At 36.0% G+C, this 22,103-nt stretch overlaps 1 protein-coding gene across 1 annotated transcript in view; it reads left to right on the top strand.

Annotated features, from left to right (window-relative positions):
* LOC112413230 (disintegrin and metalloproteinase domain-containing protein 5-like) overlaps positions 1 to 22,103 on the top strand; it is a 134,271-nt gene that overhangs the window by 25,480 nt on the left and 86,688 nt on the right. The window contains exons 6-8 of the mRNA XM_024765143.1: positions 4,165 to 4,236; positions 4,436 to 4,599; positions 5,002 to 5,083. Of these exons, the coding sequence (XP_024620911.1) occupies positions 4,165 to 4,236; positions 4,436 to 4,599; positions 5,002 to 5,083 (318 nt within the window). The remainder of the gene's footprint in view (positions 1 to 4,164; positions 4,237 to 4,435; positions 4,600 to 5,001; positions 5,084 to 22,103) is intronic.

The raw sequence follows: 22,103 nt of genomic DNA, 5'->3' as shown, positions 1-22,103 counted from the left end.
TGTAACTTACTACCATATAATTCAACCAAATGAACAATTTATGCCCAGATCCATACTTTTATTTTTTGCTTCACTATCTGTTCTGTCTACTTCTCTGGACAGTGGCTCTCAAACTTGGGACTGAGGACCAGGGCCCCTCTGCAGCCAAATTAGACAAAATAAGAAAAATAGACTGAATTTTTCAAAAAGCTAAATTTATTCATTTAAAGAACTAACCTTTACTGGGTGATTATGTCCTTGCTTAGGAAATGAGGCACTAATATGAATGGTACAGTTTTTACTGTCTTTTTTAGCACAATAAAAAGCTAGTAATCTAAGTTCTTTTTCTAGTTTAAAAAAAGAAGTTCTTTAAAATCTAAGTGTCTGAGAGCCATTTCTTAGCATGGCAAATTATGTGTGATCTCTTTTCCAAGACACACCAGTTGTGGGTAAAAACCATAGACAGGTAGATAAAGATATATAGAAAGAACAAAATGTGGCAAATATTAATAATACATTAATCTGTGTGAAGGATATATGGATAGTCTTTGAATTTTATATTTTCTTTAGGTTGAACTTTTTCAGAATATAAAGTAAGTGCTATTTGTCAAAATTAATGAATCCTTAAAATGGGGGAATTTAATTGTATATATATTATACCTCAATAAATTGGATCTAAAAATTTAAGAGTTGGGTAGCACTAAAAAACACACACTTCAAAACAATTATATATACCAACTTTATCACTAAGTCAGAAAGAAAGAGAAAGGCAATGTATGCATTCAGTCAGTTGGCAGGATGTAGTAGTGCCTTATTTATATAACCATATTCAGCCTCATCCTAGTAAGAGTTAATATGCATTTTGGAAAAAAGAGTTGAATCCTGATGAATCCTCAAAATTTTTGATTTTCACCTCATAAGGAGTTAAGGCCTTTTTATATAGGTGAGTCCAGTTGATAAAAATGGAGAAACTTGTTGCACAATGTTTAAACATATCTGAATATAAAATCCTGAAGATATAACCTTGAAATCATATAGAACCTCCCCCCTCCAAATATTCTCTTATAACATAGCAAAAATCAAAAGGAAATACCGTGAAGACATGAATAGGAAAAACAAAACTGTAAGTCAGCTTCATTGATTACAATAATGGAATGGATTAAATATTCCCATTAAAATGTGCAAAGGATCTCAAATTAGATGACATTTATGAGACAACTTAAAATAAAATGACACTGTTAGGTATAAAACATTTCTTAAAAGACCAGCAAAAATGTGCAAGATTTACCATAAAAAAAGAAAATCAGGATGATATTACTAATAGATAAAGTTCAGGGTAAAAAAAAATGTAAATAGAAGAATTAAAGGAATATTTTATATTGAATGTTACAGTTCAAGTTAAAGATGAATTTCTAATAATAAGCATTTAGTGCTGAGTGAATTATGTTGAAAGTATAAAAAGAAAACCTTTGGAAGTAATCAGAAGAATCTAACAGAAACCAAAACTATACTGGAGTACATTCAATCATTTCTGTTAGCCTTTAACAGATAGAAAATAAATGTTAACATATAAAGATCAAATTATCAGCTTGTTTTACTAAACACTTATTGACCTTTGTACCTTATGAAGGGGTACCACATACATTCAAATGTCTATAGATATATATAGAAAATACATGCAAATGTAGTCATCTATAGGTCACAAGGAAAACACCAATAGTTTTGTAAGAGCAAAAACCAATTTGCCAGGGGCTTCCCTGGTGGCGCAGTGGTTAAGAATCCACCTGCCAATGCAGGGGACATGGGTTTGAGCCCTGACCCGGGAAGATCCCACATACCGCAGAGCAACTAAGCCTGTGTGCCACAACTACCAAGCCTGCGCTCCAGAGCCTGCAAACCACAACTACTGAGCCCACGTGCCACAACTACTGAAGCCCATGCACCTAGAGCCTGTGCTCCACAACAAGAGAAGCCACTACAATGAGAAGCCCACACACTGTAACAAAGAGTAGCCCCTGCTCGCCGCAACCAGAGAAAGCCCACGCACAGCAGCGAAGACCCAACACAGCCAAAAAGAAAATAAATAAATTTATTAAAAAAAACATTTTGCCAAAGCTTTATCACAGTATATTAAAAAAAAGAATAAAAAGAGATAAGGCAAAAATAATAAAATTAAAAAATTAAATACAATTATGAATAATTTTTCAAGGCAGAAAAGAAAAACTATAGTTTTTAGCTATTTAGAAATTAATGAATTGTATATAATGTTTTAAAAATTAGGTGGATGTGTATTAATCAGAAGAGGCTAGGTTATGCTCTCATAAGAAACACTCCCCAAATCTTAGTGGCTAAACAGTTTAAGTTTCATTCATTCAATCAATGTCAACCATGCTCCTGGCTGACTCTCCAGGGCAGCAGTCTTCCATGTGTTGGCTCAGCACTAGAGAATGCTTAGATTTTTTGGCACTTCTAGATTGATAGTTTCTTTTCCAATTGCCAAACGGATAGAAGTGCAGACCAGAGAGACATGAGCTACAATAAGGAAATACTTCTCAGGAGTGGCATGCATCACTTTTGCCCTCATTGCATTGGCCAAAGTGAATCACCTGCCCATGCCTACCTTTAAAAGAAGGGTTCTTGAGTTAGAAGAGAACTGAATATTGGTAAATACAGATAATACCTGTCGCAGAGGATAGTATAAAAACTAAGCGGAGAGGAAATTCATATTCTTGAAATAATTTTATATTAGAAAAATAAGGAAAAATACTTGATAAGTTGATGATAAACAGAAACATTAAAATGGGTAAGTAAATTCACAAACTGTTGAAAAGGCAAATAAGTAGGTAGAAAGTGTAATTAAGCAAAAAGGAAGAAAACATGTTATGGTGTGAAAAGGGTTAAGATGGTATAACTCTGTCCTTGGGGGAGATTAAAACAAACAAACAAATGCAAATTTCATGAATTCTCCATTGGAGATAAGAATTTAAATCAAATATCTCATTGTACACTTTAAAGTTAACACAACCTTATATGTCAATTATATTTCAAAAAACTGGAAATAAAAAGAATTTGAATGGGTCAGTTGCCAGTGTTAAGTATAGATACTTTTAAAGGAGAGTTTTAAAAAATGTTTCAGGAAGATATAATTCATAAGCTAATACAATTCTAGGATGTAGAAAAAACAAGCAACTTAATTTTAGGTAGTGCTTTAATATTTAGTAAGCAACATTCATTTGCTCAGTTATGACAAAGGATGCATGCATGCACACATGACCAATGGGCCCATTGTTCTGAAAGCTACAAACTTCTAAACAAAATATTATATTAATTTTGATAGTATATTAATAGAATGTAATGTTTTGATCAAACAGTATAATGATGGTTTAATATTAAGTAAAGTATTAATGAAATGTATTCCATCAGTAGGTCAAAAGACATTATCATTTTGGGTATGCTTCAAAAAGGCTTTGGATAAAAATTCAACTTCATTTTTAACAAAAGTTTTATAAGTAGGAAGATTTATAAGTAGGTGTTTCTCAACATGATCTAGAATACTCATCTTAAACTGAACACCACTTAATGGTGAAATATTTGAGATTTTCCAGTGAAAAATCAGGAGCAAAGCTCACATTGCTGATATCACCATTGCTTTTTAATATTGTCCTGGCATTTTTAAGCAGTGAGAAATAGAAAGAGCTTATTGGAATAAAGAAGCATGAGTAACATGAGTTAACGTGGTGATATCAGAGGATGTAACCTAACACAGTATCCATGATCACTTCAACAGTGAACCTTTTATTAAAGATTTTTCCCTCTTTATACATATATTTTTTGGTTTGTGATTATATGTATTATTTTAGAAATAAGTATATTTTGAAATAACATTTTAAAAATTTATGATTCAATTTTTATAAGTAATGCTACAAGTGCATTAAACATTATTTAAATATTTTAAATGTTATCAAATATTTTTATCTCATATAAATAAAGTTATACATTTAATTAATTTATTTAAATAAATTATTATTTATACATTTACATGTACAAATGTAAATATGCATTTCCTGGATTTCAGTTGGAATGTAGCCCTCTGGCTAGTTTAGTATATAGCATATTATAGATATAAAGGTTATGTGGTATATTAATGGTATCCGCTATTTTTTAACAATAAGTTATCTTTTTCAGTTTGATTACATGGGCTCTGATGTAAAAGTTGTAACACAGAAGGTTATTCAGATCATTGGCTTTGTTAACACTGTAAGTATTTTAAAACTACTTTTTAAATATATTCTGTAAGATTATAGGTAATATGAATTGATATGTATAGTATTTTGCTGTGCTGTTGAAGAGTTTCCACATTCAAAATATTGAATTAAACGTCTTAAGTATACCTTTACAAAAATTTAATATAATGTTCAAATTTATTTTAAAAATTTCATTTATTTTCTCCATTTAGATGCTTACCCAGTTAAAACTGACTGTTAAAATATCTTCCATAGAGATTTGGTCAAACAAAAACAAAATTTCTACTACAAGTCATCCTAATCATATATTATATAGACTTTTAGAATGGAAATACGAATTTCTCTCCCGGCCTCATCATACTGTATACTTATTTGCGTGAGTATAGTATTTCATATTTGTATAAAGAAATAACCCAAAATGATTTTATATGTTAATTATGAAAAATAAACATTTACTTAATGTATACTGAGTTCTGTAAATTTGGTAGACACCATGGGATGGGAAAAAAATGTAGGTTAACTTCTTTGTCCTCAAGTAGCTAATGTGAGGTAAGACTTAAAATCTTTTATCAAACGACATAAAATTACCTGAAAGAAGTAAAATTACATAAAAGTTTTAAAATAACTAAAGGAGGTTAATTATGAGTGATATAATTTTTTGATGTCTCTTGGCTAATAAACTTTTACTACCTGTTATCTCTACATTCTTGTGTTTGATCTGATTATCATTAATAATACCACTGAAATGTAATTATAAGGAAAATTGTTATTTTTTTAGCTTCCAGAAAAGTCCTACTTTTATAGGAGCCACACATCCTGCAAAAATATGTGATAAGAATTTTGCTGGAGGAGTTGCTTTGGTATGTAATTACTATCAAATTTGCTCTCATTATTTTCATGTTTCAAAATTTCCTAAATATTTTAAAGCAAGAATATATATATTACTTAGTTTATTCTTCCTTTAATAGTATTTTTATTACTAATTAAGAGTATAAAAATTAAGCGGTATATAATTGCTTTAAAAGTCAGAATATTTATAAAGTCAACTGATCATAATTTCATATTGTTTTAAAAAACATTTGGCCTTTGTAAGTCTGTTTGTTTTGAGCAGTGGTATGCTTGCGTCAATAGTTATTATATAATCAGTGTGATTTTAATGTTAATTATTAAACATTTTCCTCAAAATTAATAAAAATAAACAACAGTAAAAATAAATATCAAATAAAAAATAAATATCAAAAAATTAAAATCAGTATTTTCCTCAAAATTAATAATTGGTATACATTCATGTACTTTTTGTTAAGTGACGTTCATTGTAGTATTGTTTCAAGGTAACTTTTATTATTGCATTCAATTCTTTATTATGTTTGTGAGGAGCAGACTATTGTAGGAAGGAACAGCCATCAAATATTCATAATCTACTGTTTTCTGGAAAATGGGAATGAGCTTTTTCTACAGTTATGTTCTTTTTACAACAAGCTATATAAAATGTAGCAAGGGGAGCGAACTTGACAGTGTTTCAGAAAAATAAGGCTACACTATGACTTTTATACTGACCCATTTGTATATTTAGTTGACTTTTAGTAGCATGTACAGTGAATCAAATTGTCATTGACAGATTAGACAGAATTAAAATCTGTACTGGTGTGTACTTGCTACCATTAGTATAAAAGACATATTGATTGATTAGATAAATCTAAAACCATATCTAGGGGTTATTTGTCACCATGCATAAAGAAGAATCAGATATTCCCTAGGAATTTGTTTTATTTTCAGTCCTTGCTGTCGGTCCCCTTTCAGCCAAAGCCTCAGGAAAGACTGTCAGCAATTGTCCAGGTCTTTGTCACTATTGTGAATCCTCCTGAAAACAATGTTTCTTTGCTGAGAACTAATGTTTAGATCATGTGTGTGTGAAGAAAATAAAGCAGATGATAGGAATTATTGAATATAAGTGGTTAGTATGTGTTTTCCTGGTGCCATTCTTCAGAATTTAAGTTTGATTGGAATTTTTGTAATAAAAATTTGTAAAGGAAAAATATGAGTTAAGGAAGAATGCTATAAAAAGCCAGTATAAAATTAAAATACAAATATCAATATAAAAATACATTTTTTGTTTATTCCAACAACAAAGAGTATGAAGATTAAATTTTAAAATGATAGACACCAATCATAATATTCTAAAATTTTCTTTTTAGGTTAAGAATCAATTCCTTGAATGTGGTAGCTTTGTTAAATATTTTGAAATCAGGTAGTTAAAGCTATCCAACTTTGTGCTTTGTCAATACTATGTATGTCTATATATAACTCTGCATTTTCATATAGATTTTAGAATCAGGTTGTCTAGTTCTACACATACACAAAAGCTTACTTAGGTTTTGATTGGGATGGTGTGTAATTTATGAATCAATTAGGGGAGAATCGATATCTTAATAATGTTGGATCTTCCAGTCCACCAACATGATTTATCTCTCCATTAACTCAGGTCTTAAAAATTCTCTGTGGAGGTTTAATACATATACTGCTAAAATTATTCTTAGGTATTTTATATGCTCTGATGCTATTGCAACTGGTCTTGATCATTTAAGTTCATCTTCCAGTTTCTCATTGCTAGTGTATATCAATATACGGCCAGTTTTTATATATTTTTGTAAATATTCAGTAACCTTGCTGAACTTACATTATGAGATTATTGATCTAAAACAAATAGACTGCCAGATTTCTCCAGAAATGATGGGTTTACTCAGAATCAGCAGAGAATTATGATTCGGGGTCTGCAACCATGTTTAGCCAGGTGCATATCCTCTCATGGCAAGGGAAACAACACTTTTTCCCCTTTTATAAAGGGGGAAAAAGAAAGTTGAAGGGAGCTATAGTAAACAAAGTGTCCATGGCTTTTTATTGGCTGAGTCCTTGCCAGGAAAGGAGAAGAGAAGTCTTTCTTTTTCCTGTTGGGTTCTGCTATCTTCCAGGCTGTGAGAGTTCCCCTTCTGGTAGCCTGACTCTAATTGAGGTTTCTGTTTATTATTTTTTACAAGACCCACTCTTTTTTCCAGTTTTACTGAGATACAACTGATATATAACATTGTGTAAGTTTAAGGTGTACAATGTAATGATTTGATATATGTATATATTGCAGAATGATTGCCACAATAAGGTTTTATATATATATATATATATATATATATATATATATATATATATATATATATATATATATATATATATGTATATATTTGATAATCCATCATCTCACATGGTTACCATTTGTGTGTGTGTTGAGAAACTTTAAGACCTACTCTTTTAGCAGCTTTCAAATATTCAATACAGTATTGTTAACTATAGTTACATTGTATCCCCAGGTTAGAAATTTGTACCATTTAACCACTTTCACTCATTCCCACCCCCAACTCTCGCCCTGGCAACCACCAATCTGTTCTCTGTTTCTATGAGTTCAGTTGTTTTAGATTCCACCTACTGAGATCATGTAGTATTTGTCTTTCTCTGTCTGACTTATTTCACTTAGAGTAATGCCCTCTGACTTCATCCATGTTGTGTCAAATGACAGGATTTCCTTCTTTTTTTTATGACTGAATAATATTCATATATACATGATTATTAAACACACACATCTCACAGTTTATCTGCTTGTTAGTCAGTGGACACTTAGGTTGTTTCCATATCTTGGCTGTTGTGAATAATCTGCAGTGAACATGGGGTGCAAAGACCTATTTGAGACAGTGATTTCATTTCCTCAGATATATACTTAGAAGTAGAATTGCTGATTCATATGATAATTCTATATTTAACTTTTCTCAGGAAACTCCACACTGTTTTCTATAGTGGTTTTACTGATTTACATTCCCACCAACAGTGCACATGGGTTCCAGTCTCTCCACATCCTTGCCAGCATTTGTTATCTTTTATCTTTTTGATGATAGCCATTCTAACAGGTGTGAGGTGATCTCACTTGTGGTTTTGATTTGCATTTCTCTGATGATTAGTGATGTTGAGCACCTTTTCATGTACCTGTTGGCCATTTGAATATCCTCTTTGGAGAAATGTCTATTTAGGTCCTCTGACCATTTCTTAATAAGATAATTTAGTTTTTGCGAGTGAGTTATATGACTTAATATACTTTGGATATTAATCTCTTATCATATATATAGTTTGTAAATATTTTCTCCCATTCTGTAGTTGCCTTTTCATTTTGATCAGTTCTTTTGATGTGCAGAACTCTTATATTGCTGTAGTCCCACTTGTTTATTTTTGCCTTTGTTTGTGGTTTTGTTGTCATAGTTATAAAATCATTGCTAAGACCAATGTCAAGGAGATTTCTCACTGTTTTCTTCCAAGAATTTTGTGATTTCACTTCTTACATATAGGTGTTTAGTCCGTGTTGAGTTAATTTTTGTGAATAGTGTAATTCAAGGGTCCAGTTCATTATTTACGTGTGAATATCCAGTTTTCCCAACACTTGCTTTTATTCCAGGACCATACTTTTTGATTACTATAGCCTTTTAATATAGGTTGAAAACAGGAACTGTGATGCTTCCAGCTTTGTTTTTCTTTCTCAGGATTGCTTTGGCCGCTTGGAGTCTTTTGTGGTTTCATACAAATTTTAAGATTGTTTTCTGTATTTTTATGAAAAAATGTCATTAGAATTTTGAGAGGGATTGCATTGAATCTATAGATGGCTTTGGGTAATATGCATATTTTAACAGTATTAATTTTTCCAGTCCGTGGGATATCTTTCCATTTATTTGTGTCCTTTTCAATTTCTTTCTTTCTTTCTTTCTCTTTCTTTCTTTCTCTCTCTCTCTTTCTTTCTCTCTTTCTTTCTTTCTCTCTTTTTCTTCTTTCTCTTTCTTTCTTTCTTTCTTTCTCCCTCCCTCCCTCCCTCTCTCCCTCACTCCCTCCCTCTCTTCCTTCCTTCCTTCCTTCCTTCCTTCCTTCTTTTCCTTCTTTCTTTTCTTTCTTTCTTTCCCTCACAGCTCGTGGGATCTTAGTTTCCTGACCAGGGATCAAACCCAGGCCCCCTGTAGTGGAAGCGCAGAGTCCTAACCACTGGACCACCAGAGAATTCCCTTTTTCACTTTCTTTCATCACAGTCTTATAGTTTTCTTTGTGCAAATCATTTTGTTGTTTCATTGCTGTTGTAAATGGGATTGATTTATTTTGTTATATTCTGTTAATTCATTGTTAATATATCAAAACACAATATATCAGTTTGTAGGTTGGTATTGTATTGTGAAACTTTATTGAATTTGTTTATTCTAATAGTTTTTTTGTGAAGTCTTTAGGATTTTCTCCATAAAAGATTATGTCATCAGCAAACAAATAATTTTACTTCTTCCTTTCTTATTTGGTTGCCTTTTATACCCTTTTCTTTCCTGGTTGCTCTGGCTAACTATGTTGAATAGGAATGGTGAGAGTGGCCACCCTTGTCTTGATCTTTATCTTAGAGGAAAAGATTTACCTTTCACCTTTGAGTATGATGTTAGCCATAGGTTTGTTGTATATGATCTTTATTATGTTGAGGTACATTCCTTCTATTCCCAATGTTTATCATGAAGGAATGTTGAAATTTGTCAGATGCTTTTTTGGCATCTTTTGAGATGATCATATGATTCTCTTCTTTCATTCTATTCATGTGGTGCCTCATATTCATTTATTTTTATATGTTGAACCATTTTTTTCTTGCTGGGATGCATCCCACTTGACCTTGGACCTTGGTATATGATCCTTTTAACATGCTTGAATTTGGTTTGCTAGTAGTTTGTTGATAATTTTTGCATTTGTATTCATTAAGGATATTGGCCTATAGTTTTCTTTCCTTGTAGTGTCCTTATCTGGCTCTGGTATTAGGGTAGTAATAGACTCTTAAAATGAGTTTGGGGTTGTTATGTCATCTTCAGTTTTTTGGAAGATTTTGAGAAGGATTAGCATTAATTATTCATTAAATGTTTGGTACAATTAACCAGTGAAACAGTCTGGTCCTGGGCTTTTCTTTTTTTGGGGGGCGTTTGCTTACTGATTCAACTCATTGATGGTCTGTTCAGATTTTCGAGTTATACAGGATTCAGTATTGGTAGATTGTATGTTTCTAAGAAGTTACCCATTTCTTCTGGGTTATCCAGTTTGTTGGTGTTTGATCATAGTAGTTTCTTATGATTACTTGTAATTTTGTATTATAAGCTGTAATTCTCCTCTTGCATTTATAACTTTATTTACTTGAGTTCTCTTTAGCTAAAGTTTTGTCAATTTTGTTCATCTTTTCAAAGAAAAAATTGTTAATTAAAAATTTTTTTAATTGATTTCCTATTCTCTATCTCAGTTATTTCTGTGCTAATCTTTACTATGTTTTTGCTTTTGCTAATTCTGGGCTTGATTTGTTCTTTCTTCTACTTCCTTGAACAGTAGAATTAGGTTATTCAAGATCTTTTTTTAAAAATTAATTTTTATTGGAGTATAGTTGATTTACAGTCTTGTGATTTTGCTGTACAGCAATGTGAATCAGCTACACATATACATATATCCACTATTTTTTAGATTCTATTCCCATATAGGTCATTACAGAGCATTGAGTAGAGTTCCCTGTGTTATACAGTAGGTTCTTATTAGTTATATATTCTATATATAGTAGTGTGTATATGCCAAGCACATATTCCCAGTTTGTCACACCCCCCTTTCCTGCTTGGTAACCATAAGTTTCTTTTCTACATCTGTGACTCTCTTACTGTTTTATAAACAAGTTAATTTGTACCATTTTTTTAGATTCCACATATAAGCGATATCATATGGTATTTGTCTTTCTCTGTCTGACTTCCTTCACTTAGTATGACAATCTCTAGGTCCATCCATGTCACTACAAATGGCATTATTTCATCCTTTTTATGGCTGAGTAGTATTTCGTTGTATATATGTACCAAATGTTCTTTATCCATTCCTCTGTCGGTGGACATTTAGGTTGTTTCCATGTCCTGGCTATTGTAAATAGTGTTGCAATGAGCATCAGAGTGCATGTATCTTTTCGAATTATGGTTTTCTCTAGATAGATACCTAGGATTGGGATTGCTGGGTAGCTCTCTTTTTTTTTTTAAGGAACTTCCATACTCTTCTCCTTAGTGGTTTTACCAATTTGTATTCCCGCCAACAATGTAGGAGGGTTCCCTTTTCTCCAAACCCTCTCCTACATTTACTGTTTGTAGACTTTTTAATGATGGCCATTCTGACTGGTGTGAGGTGATACCTCTTTGCAGTTTTGATTTGCATTTCTCTAATAATTCGCAATGTTGAGCATCTCCTTATGTGCCTGTTGTGCCTGTATGTCTTCTTTGGAGAACTGTCTACTTAGATCTTCTGCCCATTTTTTGATTGTGTTGTTTGTTTTTTTGATATTGAGCTGCCTGAGCTGTTTGTATATTTTGGAGATTAATCCCTTCTCGGTTGCTTCGTTTGCAAATATTTTCTCTCGTTCTGTGCATTGTCATTTAGTTTTGTATATGGTTTCGTTTGCTGTTCAAAAGCTTTTAAGTTTAATTAGGTCCCATGTGTTTATTTTTGTTTTTATTTTCATTACCCCAGGAAGTGGATCAAAAAAGATCTTGCTGCGATTTGTGTCAGAGTGTGTTCTGCTTATGATTTCCTCCAAGAGTTTTATCGTATTTGTCCTTACATTTAGGTCTTTAACCCATTTTATTTTTGTGTATGATGTTAGGGAGCGTTCTAATTTCATTCTTTTACATGTAGCTGTCCAGTTTTCCCAGCACCACTTATTGAAGAGACTGTCTTTTCTCCATTGTATATTTTTGCCTCCTTTGTCATAGGTTAGGTGACCATAGGTGCATGGGTTTATCTGTGGACTTTCTATCCAGTTCCATTGATCTATATTTCTGTTTTTGTAGCAGTATCATTACTATAGCTTTTTTTGTATAGTCTGAAGTCAGGGAGGCTGATTCCTCCAGCTCCATTTTTGTCAAGATTGCTTTGGCTATTCAGGGTCTTTTGTGTTTCCATACAAACTGTAAAATTTCTTGTTCTAGTTCTGTGAAAAATGCCACTGGTAATTTGTCTAAATTTCTCTGTGGTCTCCTTTCCACAGGCTGCAGGACCCTAGTTTCTCTTGCTTCTGGTGTCTGCCCCCTGTTGAGTGAGATTGGTCCAGGGGCTTTTGCAGGCTTCCTGGTGGGAGGGACTGTTGCCTGCCCTCTGGTGGGTGGAGCTGGGTCTTGTTTCTCTGATGGGCAGGGCCATGTTAAGGGGTGTGTTTTGAGGTGGCTGTGAGCTCAGTACAACTTTAGGCAGCCTGTCTTCTGATGGGTGGAGCTGTGTTCCTGTCTTGATAGTTGTTTGGCCTGAGGCTTTCCAGCACTGGAGCCTGCAATTTGTTGGATGGGGCCGGGTCTTGTTGCTGAAATGTGGACTTCCGAGAGAGCTCACGCCAGTCATTATTCCCTGGGGCTTCCACTACCTGTGTCCCTGCCCTCACGGTGAACTATAGTCGACCTTGCCTCCCTTGGAGACCCTCCAAGACCCCTAGGTAGATGTAGCCCAGATTCCTGTGGAGGTACTACTTTGTGCTGGGTCCCAGTGCACTTGAGACCTTGTGTGCCCCCTCCAAGAGTGGAGTCTCTCTTTCCCCCGCCGTGTGGGGCTTCTGCACTCAAGCTCTGCTGGCCTTCAAGGCTAGAGGCTCTGGTGGTTCTTCCACCCGATGCCAGACCCTCAGACTGTGTTGGAGGGCTATCTTACATGGGAATGTCCCTGTGTAGCCTGTGTGGATTTAATATTTTTTGGTGTGAGCGTTGTTTTTCATATAGATGTCTTCCATCTCTTTCCTCAGTGTATGCTGGCCATGTTCCCCTTTACAGGAGGTGTGACTGGTGTGGTGGTGACCAGAGCCTGCACTGGATATTGCGCAGGGCCTCCCCTTTGCTTTGTGGTTGCCACTGCCCTGGTAGGGCAGGGTCTGCTCCCTAGTTGTTGGAGTAGAGCCCCCAGATCTGCTTCTTAGCTGTGTTTCTGATCCATGATGTGAGGTAGGCAGGTTTGGAGCACTCCTGCTGGGGGTGGGAAGCCACTGAGTATTCCTCCTCTGGAGCTGTTCACCTGTTGGTATGATCTGTTGTGTCACCTTTCACCCGTTGTGCGAGCTCACAAGTTACACTGCTGTTGGCACTGCTCTCAGCCCCACCTTAACTGTGGGTATGCCGGCAGTTGGCCCTGGTGTCTCTCGGAAGTTGTTTTCACCAGGCCACCAGAGTAGATCCACTGAAGTCAGGCCCCAGGACTGCAGTAATCATGGATCTGGACCTGCTGTGGGTGCTACGGGGACAGCTCAGATTCTGGCCTGCCCCAGCCCCCCACATGCATGTGCCCACAAAGCCTACAGCTGCTTAAGCTGGACCCGTCTTGGCTGCAGGAGCGCTCGTCCATTCAGATGTTCTGTAGGTACTGAGTTTGCAAAGCTGGTCGCAGGAGAGTCAATTTGCAGTTTGCTCAGCTGCAAGGAGAGATTTCAGCTTTTCTTCCTTAGTTGCACAACCCCTGGGGTACAGCTGTGGTTTCAGCCCAACTCTGTGTGTGGGCTACCCACAGGGGTCTGCTCCTGAGGCTGCCCTGGAGCACACGAGTTCACCCAAGTGAGAAGGGGGCATGGAGGTGGCAGCGGCTGGGGTCGCAGGAGCCCTTGTGGGGTCCCTGCAGGGATGGGGCCAGCAGCGATGGGATGTGCGGGGGAGCCAGCGGCCGCAGGTGTGAGAGAGCTGGCCCTGGTAGGGGCCCTTCCTAGTGCCTGGGGAGTCAGGGCCAGCACGTGGGTAGTGAGGCTGCAGTGGCGGCCCTGCCCCTTGTGAGTCACTCAACAATGGCGCTTCGCTTCTATGGCCGTTGGTGTTTTCTGCACAAGAATTACTGGTTGCAGACTTCCTTATTCCCACCGCTCAGGCTATTTACTCATAGCCGGAGCAGTGCCCTCCCCTGGTCTGCTCTCCAAACCCTGTGTTCCAGCACCTATCCCCCATCTGCACCAGCGGACACATGTCTCAGGCTGGCATGCGCAGGGCTGTGGCATGGACCATCTGTGTAGGTCTCACTCTGTCCTGCCTGCCACAGACTGGTTGCTGCACTCTCCTCCAGTAGCCCCCAAAGCTCCCCTTCTGTCCCAGTGATGTCCCTGCTGAGGGGCTTCCCTTGGATGTGAGAACCTCTCCTCTCCTTCAGCTCCCCTCACAGGGCTTCAGGTCCCATCCTGCTTCCACTCCTCTTCCTTTTCCCTTCTTTCTTTCGTCCTACCTGGTTACACAGGATCTTTCTTGTCTTTTTAGGTGTCCGAGGTCCTCTGCTAGTGTGCAGCCAGTGCTCTGTGAGAATTGTTCCATTGGTAGATGTATTCTTGATGCATTTGCGGGGAGAGATGAATTCCACGTCCTACTGCTCCTCTACCATCTTGACTCTCTAGAGATCTTTATTTTTTCTTGATGTATGCATTTATTGCTATTAACATCCCTCCTATAATTGCTTTTGCTGCATCCCTTAAGTGTTGATATATTGTCTTTCCATTTGCATTTGTCTCAAGATTTAAAAAATATTTCTCCTTTCCTCTTTTTTTTTTAATCAATTTGTTATTTGGAGTGTGTTGCTCAGTTTCCATGTATTTGTAAGTTTTCAAGCTTTCTTCCTGCTATTAATTTCTAGTTCATTTCCATTGTGTTCATAAAAGATACTTGATATAATTTTGATAGTCTTGTTTTGTGGCCTAACATATGATCTAATCTAGAAAATATTCTCTGTGCAGTTGAGAAGAATGTGCATTCTGCTGCCAGATGGAATGTTCCATATATATGTCTCTTAGGTCGATGTGGTGTATAGTGTTCCAGCCCGCTGTTTCCTTCATGATTTTCTATCTGGATGGTCTGTCTACCATAGAAAGTGAGGTATTAAAATCCCTGACAGTTATTATATTACTGTTTGTTACCCCTTTTAGTTTTTTGTATTTGCTTAATATATTTAGGTGCTATGATATTGGGTGCATAAATAATTACAATTTTAAAATCTCCTTGATGAATTGATACCTTTACCATTATATAATGACCTTCTTTGTCTATTTTGGCCATATTTAGCTTAAGGTCTATTTTGTGTATTATAAGTATAGCTCTCCCTCCATTCTTCTGCTTACCATTTCCTTGAATATTTTTTCCATCTCTTCACTTTATGTATATATTCTTAAAGCTAAGTGAGTTTCTTGTGGGAAGCATATCATTGGATTTTCAAAAATCCATTTAGCCATTATGTGTCTTTTGATTGGAGAATTTAATCCATTTATGCTTGAAGTAATTATTGATTGGTAAGAGCTTACTATTGCCATTTTGTTAATTGTTTTCTGACTGTTTTGCCTATTTCTTGTTTCTGCTCTTGCTGTCTTCCTTTGTGACTTGATGAGTTTTTGTAGTGGTATGGCTTGACCTCTTTTTCATAATATTTTGTGTACCTACTACAGATTTTCCCTTTTTGGTTACCATGAGGCTTATATAAAATACATTGGTAGCATCTTATATTCAGCTGATAACAACTTAACTTTAATAGCAAGCAGAAACTTTATTCTTTTACTTCCCCGCAATTGCATTTTAAGTTATTGGTGTTCAAATTTACATCTTTTTTATCTCATGTATACAATAACAAATTGTTATGGTTATGGTTATTTTTAACATGTTTGTAAACTTTTAAATGAGAGTTGTAAGTGAATTATGTATTTCCATTACCATATTAGAGAATACTTTGACTCTATATTTACCATTACCACTGAGTTTTACACATTTGTATGTTTTTATGATGTTACTTAGCATCTTTTTATTTCTACTTGAAGAATTCCTCTTTACATTTCTTGTGAGACAGGTCTAGTGGTGATGAAATCCCTCAGCTTTGGTTTTTGAGAAAATCTTAAATTTCTTAAGGACAGCTTTGGCTGGTGTAGTATCTTGGTTAACAGTCATCTTTTCTTTCAGTGTTTTGAATATATCATCCCACTCTCTGTGGACTTACAAAGTTTTTGCTGAGAAATCCAGTTATGGAGATTCCCTTTTTATGTGACAAGTTGCTTTTCGTTTGCTGCTTTCTTTTGACAATTTTATCATGATGTGTCTTGGTGTAACCCTTTTTGGACTCAGCATATTTGGTTCTTTTGGGCCTCGTGAATCTAGATGTCTGTTTCTCTCCCAATGTTTGGGGAGTTTTTAGCCATTATTGCCTTAAATAGACTTCTATCTCTGGATTCCCATAATACATATATTATTTATTTTGATCATGTCCCATAAAACCTGTAGGGTTTCTTCATCCTTTTTCATTCTTTTCTCCTTTTGCTCCTCTGACCAGATTATTTCAGATGACCTATCCTCCAGTTCTTTGATTCTTTTCTCTGCTTAGTTTAGTCTGATGTTGAAGCTCTTTGTTGAGTTCTTCATTTCTGTCATCATATACTTCAGCTCTAGGATTTCTCTTTGATTATTTTTGGATGGTTTTTATGTCTTTGTTGAACTGCTCATGTTGCTCGTGCATTGTTTTCCTAATTTTGTGTAGCTGTTAGTTCTTGTAGTTCACTGAAATTCTTTGAGGATTACTCTAAATTCTTTCAGACATTTTATCCATCTCCATTTCACTAGGTTCAATTATTGGAGCTTTATTAGTTTCCTTTGTGGTGTCATGTTTTCCTGATTCTTCATGATCCTTGATTCCTTGCATTGGTATCTGTGCACTTTAGCAAGCATTCTCCTCTTCCACACTTTACAGCTTCACTTCAGCAGGCATAGACCTTCACCACATGGGTTATCGTATGGGTCAGCTGGTAGTGTCATGGATATGCGGGGCTTGCTGCTATGCGGGGGTCTCTATTTGGGTGAGGGCACTACTTGTGCTCTGTGGTCAGCAGACTTGTCACTGGCTAGACACTGTGGCTGAGTGAGCCTGCTGGCTGGGCTCTGCATTCAAGCAGGTCTACTGGGTGTGCTCTCTGATTAGGTTGGGCTGCTGGCTCTGCTGCATGGTCAGGTGGGCCTTCACTAACTGGGCTCTGCAATCACATCTGGTCAGACGAGGTCATAGGCTGTGTTTCCTTTTAAGGTGGTGCCACTGTTTGGACTCTGCCGTTGGATAGGGCCATGGCTGGGCTCCACAATCATTCCTGGTCTGGTGAGTTGTAAGTGTCTTCTCAGTGATTGGATAGTGCTACTGGCAGTACTTTGTAGAGCTCTAGGCAGGGCTTTGTGGTTGACAAGGCCTTAGGCTGTACTCTGAAATTAGGTGAGGCCCAAGCTATACCCCCAAGTTTGCAGGGCCCCAGGTTAGACCTCATGATCAGGTAGGTCTCTGGCTGTGCTGTGCTGTTAGACAAGGTCCCTGGGCAGGCACTCTTGTCAGTAGGGGCTTCCAGAGTGCAGCCTCTAGAGACTGCACTGCGCATCAGAGCAGGGTCATTGTCCAGGCTTCTGCATTGGGTGGGCCTGGAGGCTATGTTCCACAATTGGGCAGGGTCACTGGCTAGGCTCCCTGCCTGGTTGAATCTGCAGGCTTTGTTCAGCAGTCAGGCAAGGCGATAGGCTGGAGCTGGCCATTAGGCTCTGCTTTGCTGCTAGCTGATACCATGGGCTGGGTTTCAAGGATATCTTTGGTCATTGTTCAGGCTCTCTTATTATACAGGGCCATAGGCTATACTTAACTGTTGGCAGGACTGCTGACTTGGCTCTCTGCTCAAGCATGGCTATAGGATGGGGTCCAGGGCTGGTATGGTTTGGCTTATTGCCTGGGCACTCAAATTAGGCAGAACCGCCAACCAAGCTCCCTGGCTAGACAGGGCCACTGGCTCAGCTCTAAAGATGGGCAGAGCCACTGGCTGGGATCTCTGCTCAGGCACTGCTGCAAGCAGAACTGTGATCTGCCAAGATGTGTGCACTGGTTGCTATACACCTGTCCCCCCTCTTCTCCCATCTCAAGCTGATTACCAGTGGTCAAACCCCACAGATTCCCCCAGGGATCCTGTGAGGTTCGACCTCATTGAACCTCCTAGGAAGTGTTCCACAATGCTGTGGGAGCTGGATTTCCAGCTTGGGCTCTTGTTTCCTCATTGGAGGATTTGTAGGTCTGGGGGCCCCTCTTGGTGCGGTGCCTGAGGAAGGCAATGTAGTCAGAGTGGAGCCATTCCTCTTTTCTTTCTCATGCTCCTCTTACCCTTCTAATGTGGTCTTTCTTAGTCTGTGCTCCAGGGACATGCTTCAGCCTCACCCCCAGCTTCTGGGATTTTCACAGTGGTGTCTTATTTAAGGATAGTTGTTAGTTGGTCTTCTTGTGAGGGGGACTGAAGTCAGGGATGTCTCCATTTTGATGACATCACTATCTTTTTGTGGGGCATATTCCTTTAGGTTTTCATTAAATGCCCTCATGTCTGTGAGCAGTTTTACTGCTTCTTTCACATTCTTTATTTACCTTGCTTGGACTTCCAGGGCAGTGTTTAATAGAAATGATGAGAAAGGACATCCTTGTGTTGCTCCTGCACTCACCAGTGAAACAGTGTAGGGAAGGAGCTTTCTTTGTGGGAAATCTTTAAATTTAGAAATCAATTTATTGCACGGTTATGGGTATATTCAATTTGTTTATATATTCCTGTGTAAGTACTTGTGAGTTATGTTTTTCAAGGGATGTGTCTATTTCATCTGTGTAATCAACTTGATCGGTATACATTACTCGTAGTATTCTCTTATTCTGTGGTTGGATCTGTAGTGATATTTCTCCTCTTCCTTATCCTACTTTTAGATTGGTTTCCTGGAGGTTTATCAACTCTTTAATTTTTTTAAAGGACCAAATTATGACTTTGTTGATTCTCTCTGATGTTTGTTTTCTACTTAATTGACTCTTTCTCTTTATTAATTTCTTTCTTCTATAATGTTTTTTTCCTGGCTTTTAAAAACAGAAATTTAGATTATAGATTTATTTTAAATCTTTAGAAACTATAGAGATTTAAAGCTATGAGTTCTTTTTTGTGTAAAATTAGCTGTATTCTAGATATTTTGATGCTTTCTAATTGTTCAAAGTATTTTCTTATTTCCCTTTCATTTCTCATTTGGCTTATGAGATTTACATGTGTGTTGCTAAATTTCTAAATATTTGTGCATTATCTTTTTGCTGACTTTTCATACTTTAATTCACTTGTCAGAGAATATACTTTGTACTATTTTCATCCTTTTTCATTTATTCAGACTTGCTTTATGCCCTAGCATATAGTGTATGTTGGCCTATTTTTTCAACTGTGCTTGAGAAAAATGTGTATTCATCCTGCAGTTGTTAGGTATAGTATTCTAGAAGTATTTACTATGTCTAGTTGGTTAACAGTGTTTCTGACTTTTGTCAACTTGTTCTCTCAACTAGTGAGATATTAGTGTTAAAGGCTCTAATAAATGTGGATTTACCTGTTTTTCCAATTAGTTCTGCCAATTTCTGATTCATACTTGGAAGCTTTAATTTTAAGTGTATAAATATTTAGGATGGCTACATATTCTTGATACATTGACTCTTTTTTTTCATTGTGAAATGTATCATCAATACAGCATCATCAACTTTATGATGCTTGCATGGTATATAAATATTTTCCACCTTTTTACTTCTAACTACCACTACCATTTACCACTTTATACTTAGAGTGCCTCTTCTATAATCAGTGCATCTGTTTTTATTGTTACATTTGTTTTGTCAAATCCATCCTGACAACCTTTGCTTTCAATTGGAATATTTAGTCCATTCACATTTAATATAATTATTAAGTTTGGGTATAGGGCTACCATCTTGTTATTTGTGTCCCATTTGTTGCTTCTGTTTTTCTCCTTTGATCTTCCTTTCCTACCTTCTCCCTTTTAGTCCTAGTAAAATAGATGTCTTTACCATATGACTGTCTATTGGATGTGCTGTTATATCACTATGTAAGGGTTCTACAGTACTATAATTCCATTTTACACGTTTCCTTTTTTTGTTGAATTTCCATATATTTACTACTACATATACATAATCCCTGTAATACAATTATGATTTTCCCCCTTTAAATTGTCAAATGCTTTTTGAAGGAATTAGGAAAAGAAATAATAGTATTGTGTATTTCTTTTACTCATTTGCCATTTGTAGCATTTTGCAATCTTTGTGCAGATCCAGATTTCCATCTGGAATCATGTGCCTTCATTCTGAGGAATTTACTTAATGATTTTTTTTGTAGTGTTAGATCTACAGACATTGAATTCTCTTAGCTTTCATTTATTTGACGATATCTTACTTTACTTTATTTTTCAGATTATTTTCACTGGACTATAGAACCCTAGACTACCAAAATTTTTCTTTTAGTACAAATGCCACTTTACTCTCTTCTGGTTTGCAGTATAATCTGAAAAGTTTTATTCTCTCATATAATCATCCATCATCCCATTTCATCAGATTCTTATGAAATTTCTCCAATGTTTCTTATGGAAATATAGGCATATACTTATGTTTTACTTTTACAACAGACCATGGCATAGGCTATACTGTATTTTGCCTTTTTATACTGCATAGTTAAATTAAATAATGTATCTGATAGTTTAAATACGTCGAGCCCCTGTTGGTTTTCTGCTGTCTGGCACTCCTGTTAATTCTCATTCATGCTGTATTTTTTTTCTTTTTGGGTATGGTTATTTGTAATTGCATTTTGGCCATTTAAAAATTATTCACGTAAATAATTTAGAGTCTAGTTGCTCTTACCTTCCATCAGGGAATTTTTGTTTGTTTCAACCAGATGACTGAGGGCACTAAACCAAGGTTATTTTTGACAGACTCAAGGTCGAGAGGAGCAAAAAGTGGGAGATCAAGGCCAGTTAATGTTAAGCATCATTGTGACACTTTTCACTGAGAATTAGAAGAACTACATCCTAGAACAAGGATGAGCTGGAAATAAGACAGTTCTTGCAGAGACATCATGGACCTAGACTCATTTTTCTTTGTATTTCTCCTTTAGTGTTAGTAGGGTTTCTTGAAGATATTGCCTGATGTCTTTTATTAGTGTTGGAAAATTCTCAACCATTATAATTGTACTTCAGATATTATTTTTGTCCCATCATCTTTCACATTTTCTTGTTAGGCTCTAATTAACATATATTAGTCCTTTAAAAGATGCACCATATGTCACTATTGTTCTTTTTTTTTAATTCTTTTTTTGTTCAGTTTGTTTTGTTCTTCAGTTTGAGTATTTTCTGTGATCTTTAATTCTGTTCAGTAATACTCTATTCTGCTATTTCAGATATTCCTTTTATTCCAGTTCTACAGTTTTTAATTTATTTTGTTTATAAATTCCAATGCTTTTGTGAAATTTTTCATTTTTAATCTACTTTGTCTTCCATTTATTTTATGTACATCTTATTTTCAAGCTTTACTGAAAAATAAAAATTATATATATTTAGGTTGTATGACATGATTTTTATCAAGATGTAAAATGTGAAGATTTAATCTTTGTATACGTTTTGAAATGATTACCACAATCAAGTTAACACACACATCAACTCACATAGATACCATTTTTTCGTTTGTTTTTTGGTGAGAAACTTCAGATTTACTCACTTACCAGATTTCAAGTATACAATAAGTATTATTAATTATAAGCACATTGCTGTATATTATATCCCCAAACTTATTCATCTTATAAAGATGAAAGTTTATACCCTTTGACCCATCCTCTGGTCACTGACAACGACCACTCTAACTCTCTGGTTCTATGAATTTGCCTTTTTTAGTTTCAACATATAAGTGAGATCATACATATTTATCTTTCTGTATCTGGCTTATTTCACTAAGAATGATGATGTCTTCCAGGTTCATCCATGC

This window comes from Neophocaena asiaeorientalis, unplaced genomic scaffold (genome assembly GCF_003031525.2).
Source record: "Neophocaena asiaeorientalis asiaeorientalis breed wild unplaced genomic scaffold, Neophocaena_asiaeorientalis_V1.1 scaffold14, whole genome shotgun sequence".
Classification (NCBI taxonomy): domain Eukaryota; kingdom Metazoa; phylum Chordata; class Mammalia; order Artiodactyla; family Phocoenidae; genus Neophocaena; species Neophocaena asiaeorientalis.
This window is presented reverse-complemented; position numbering and strand designations above follow the sequence as displayed.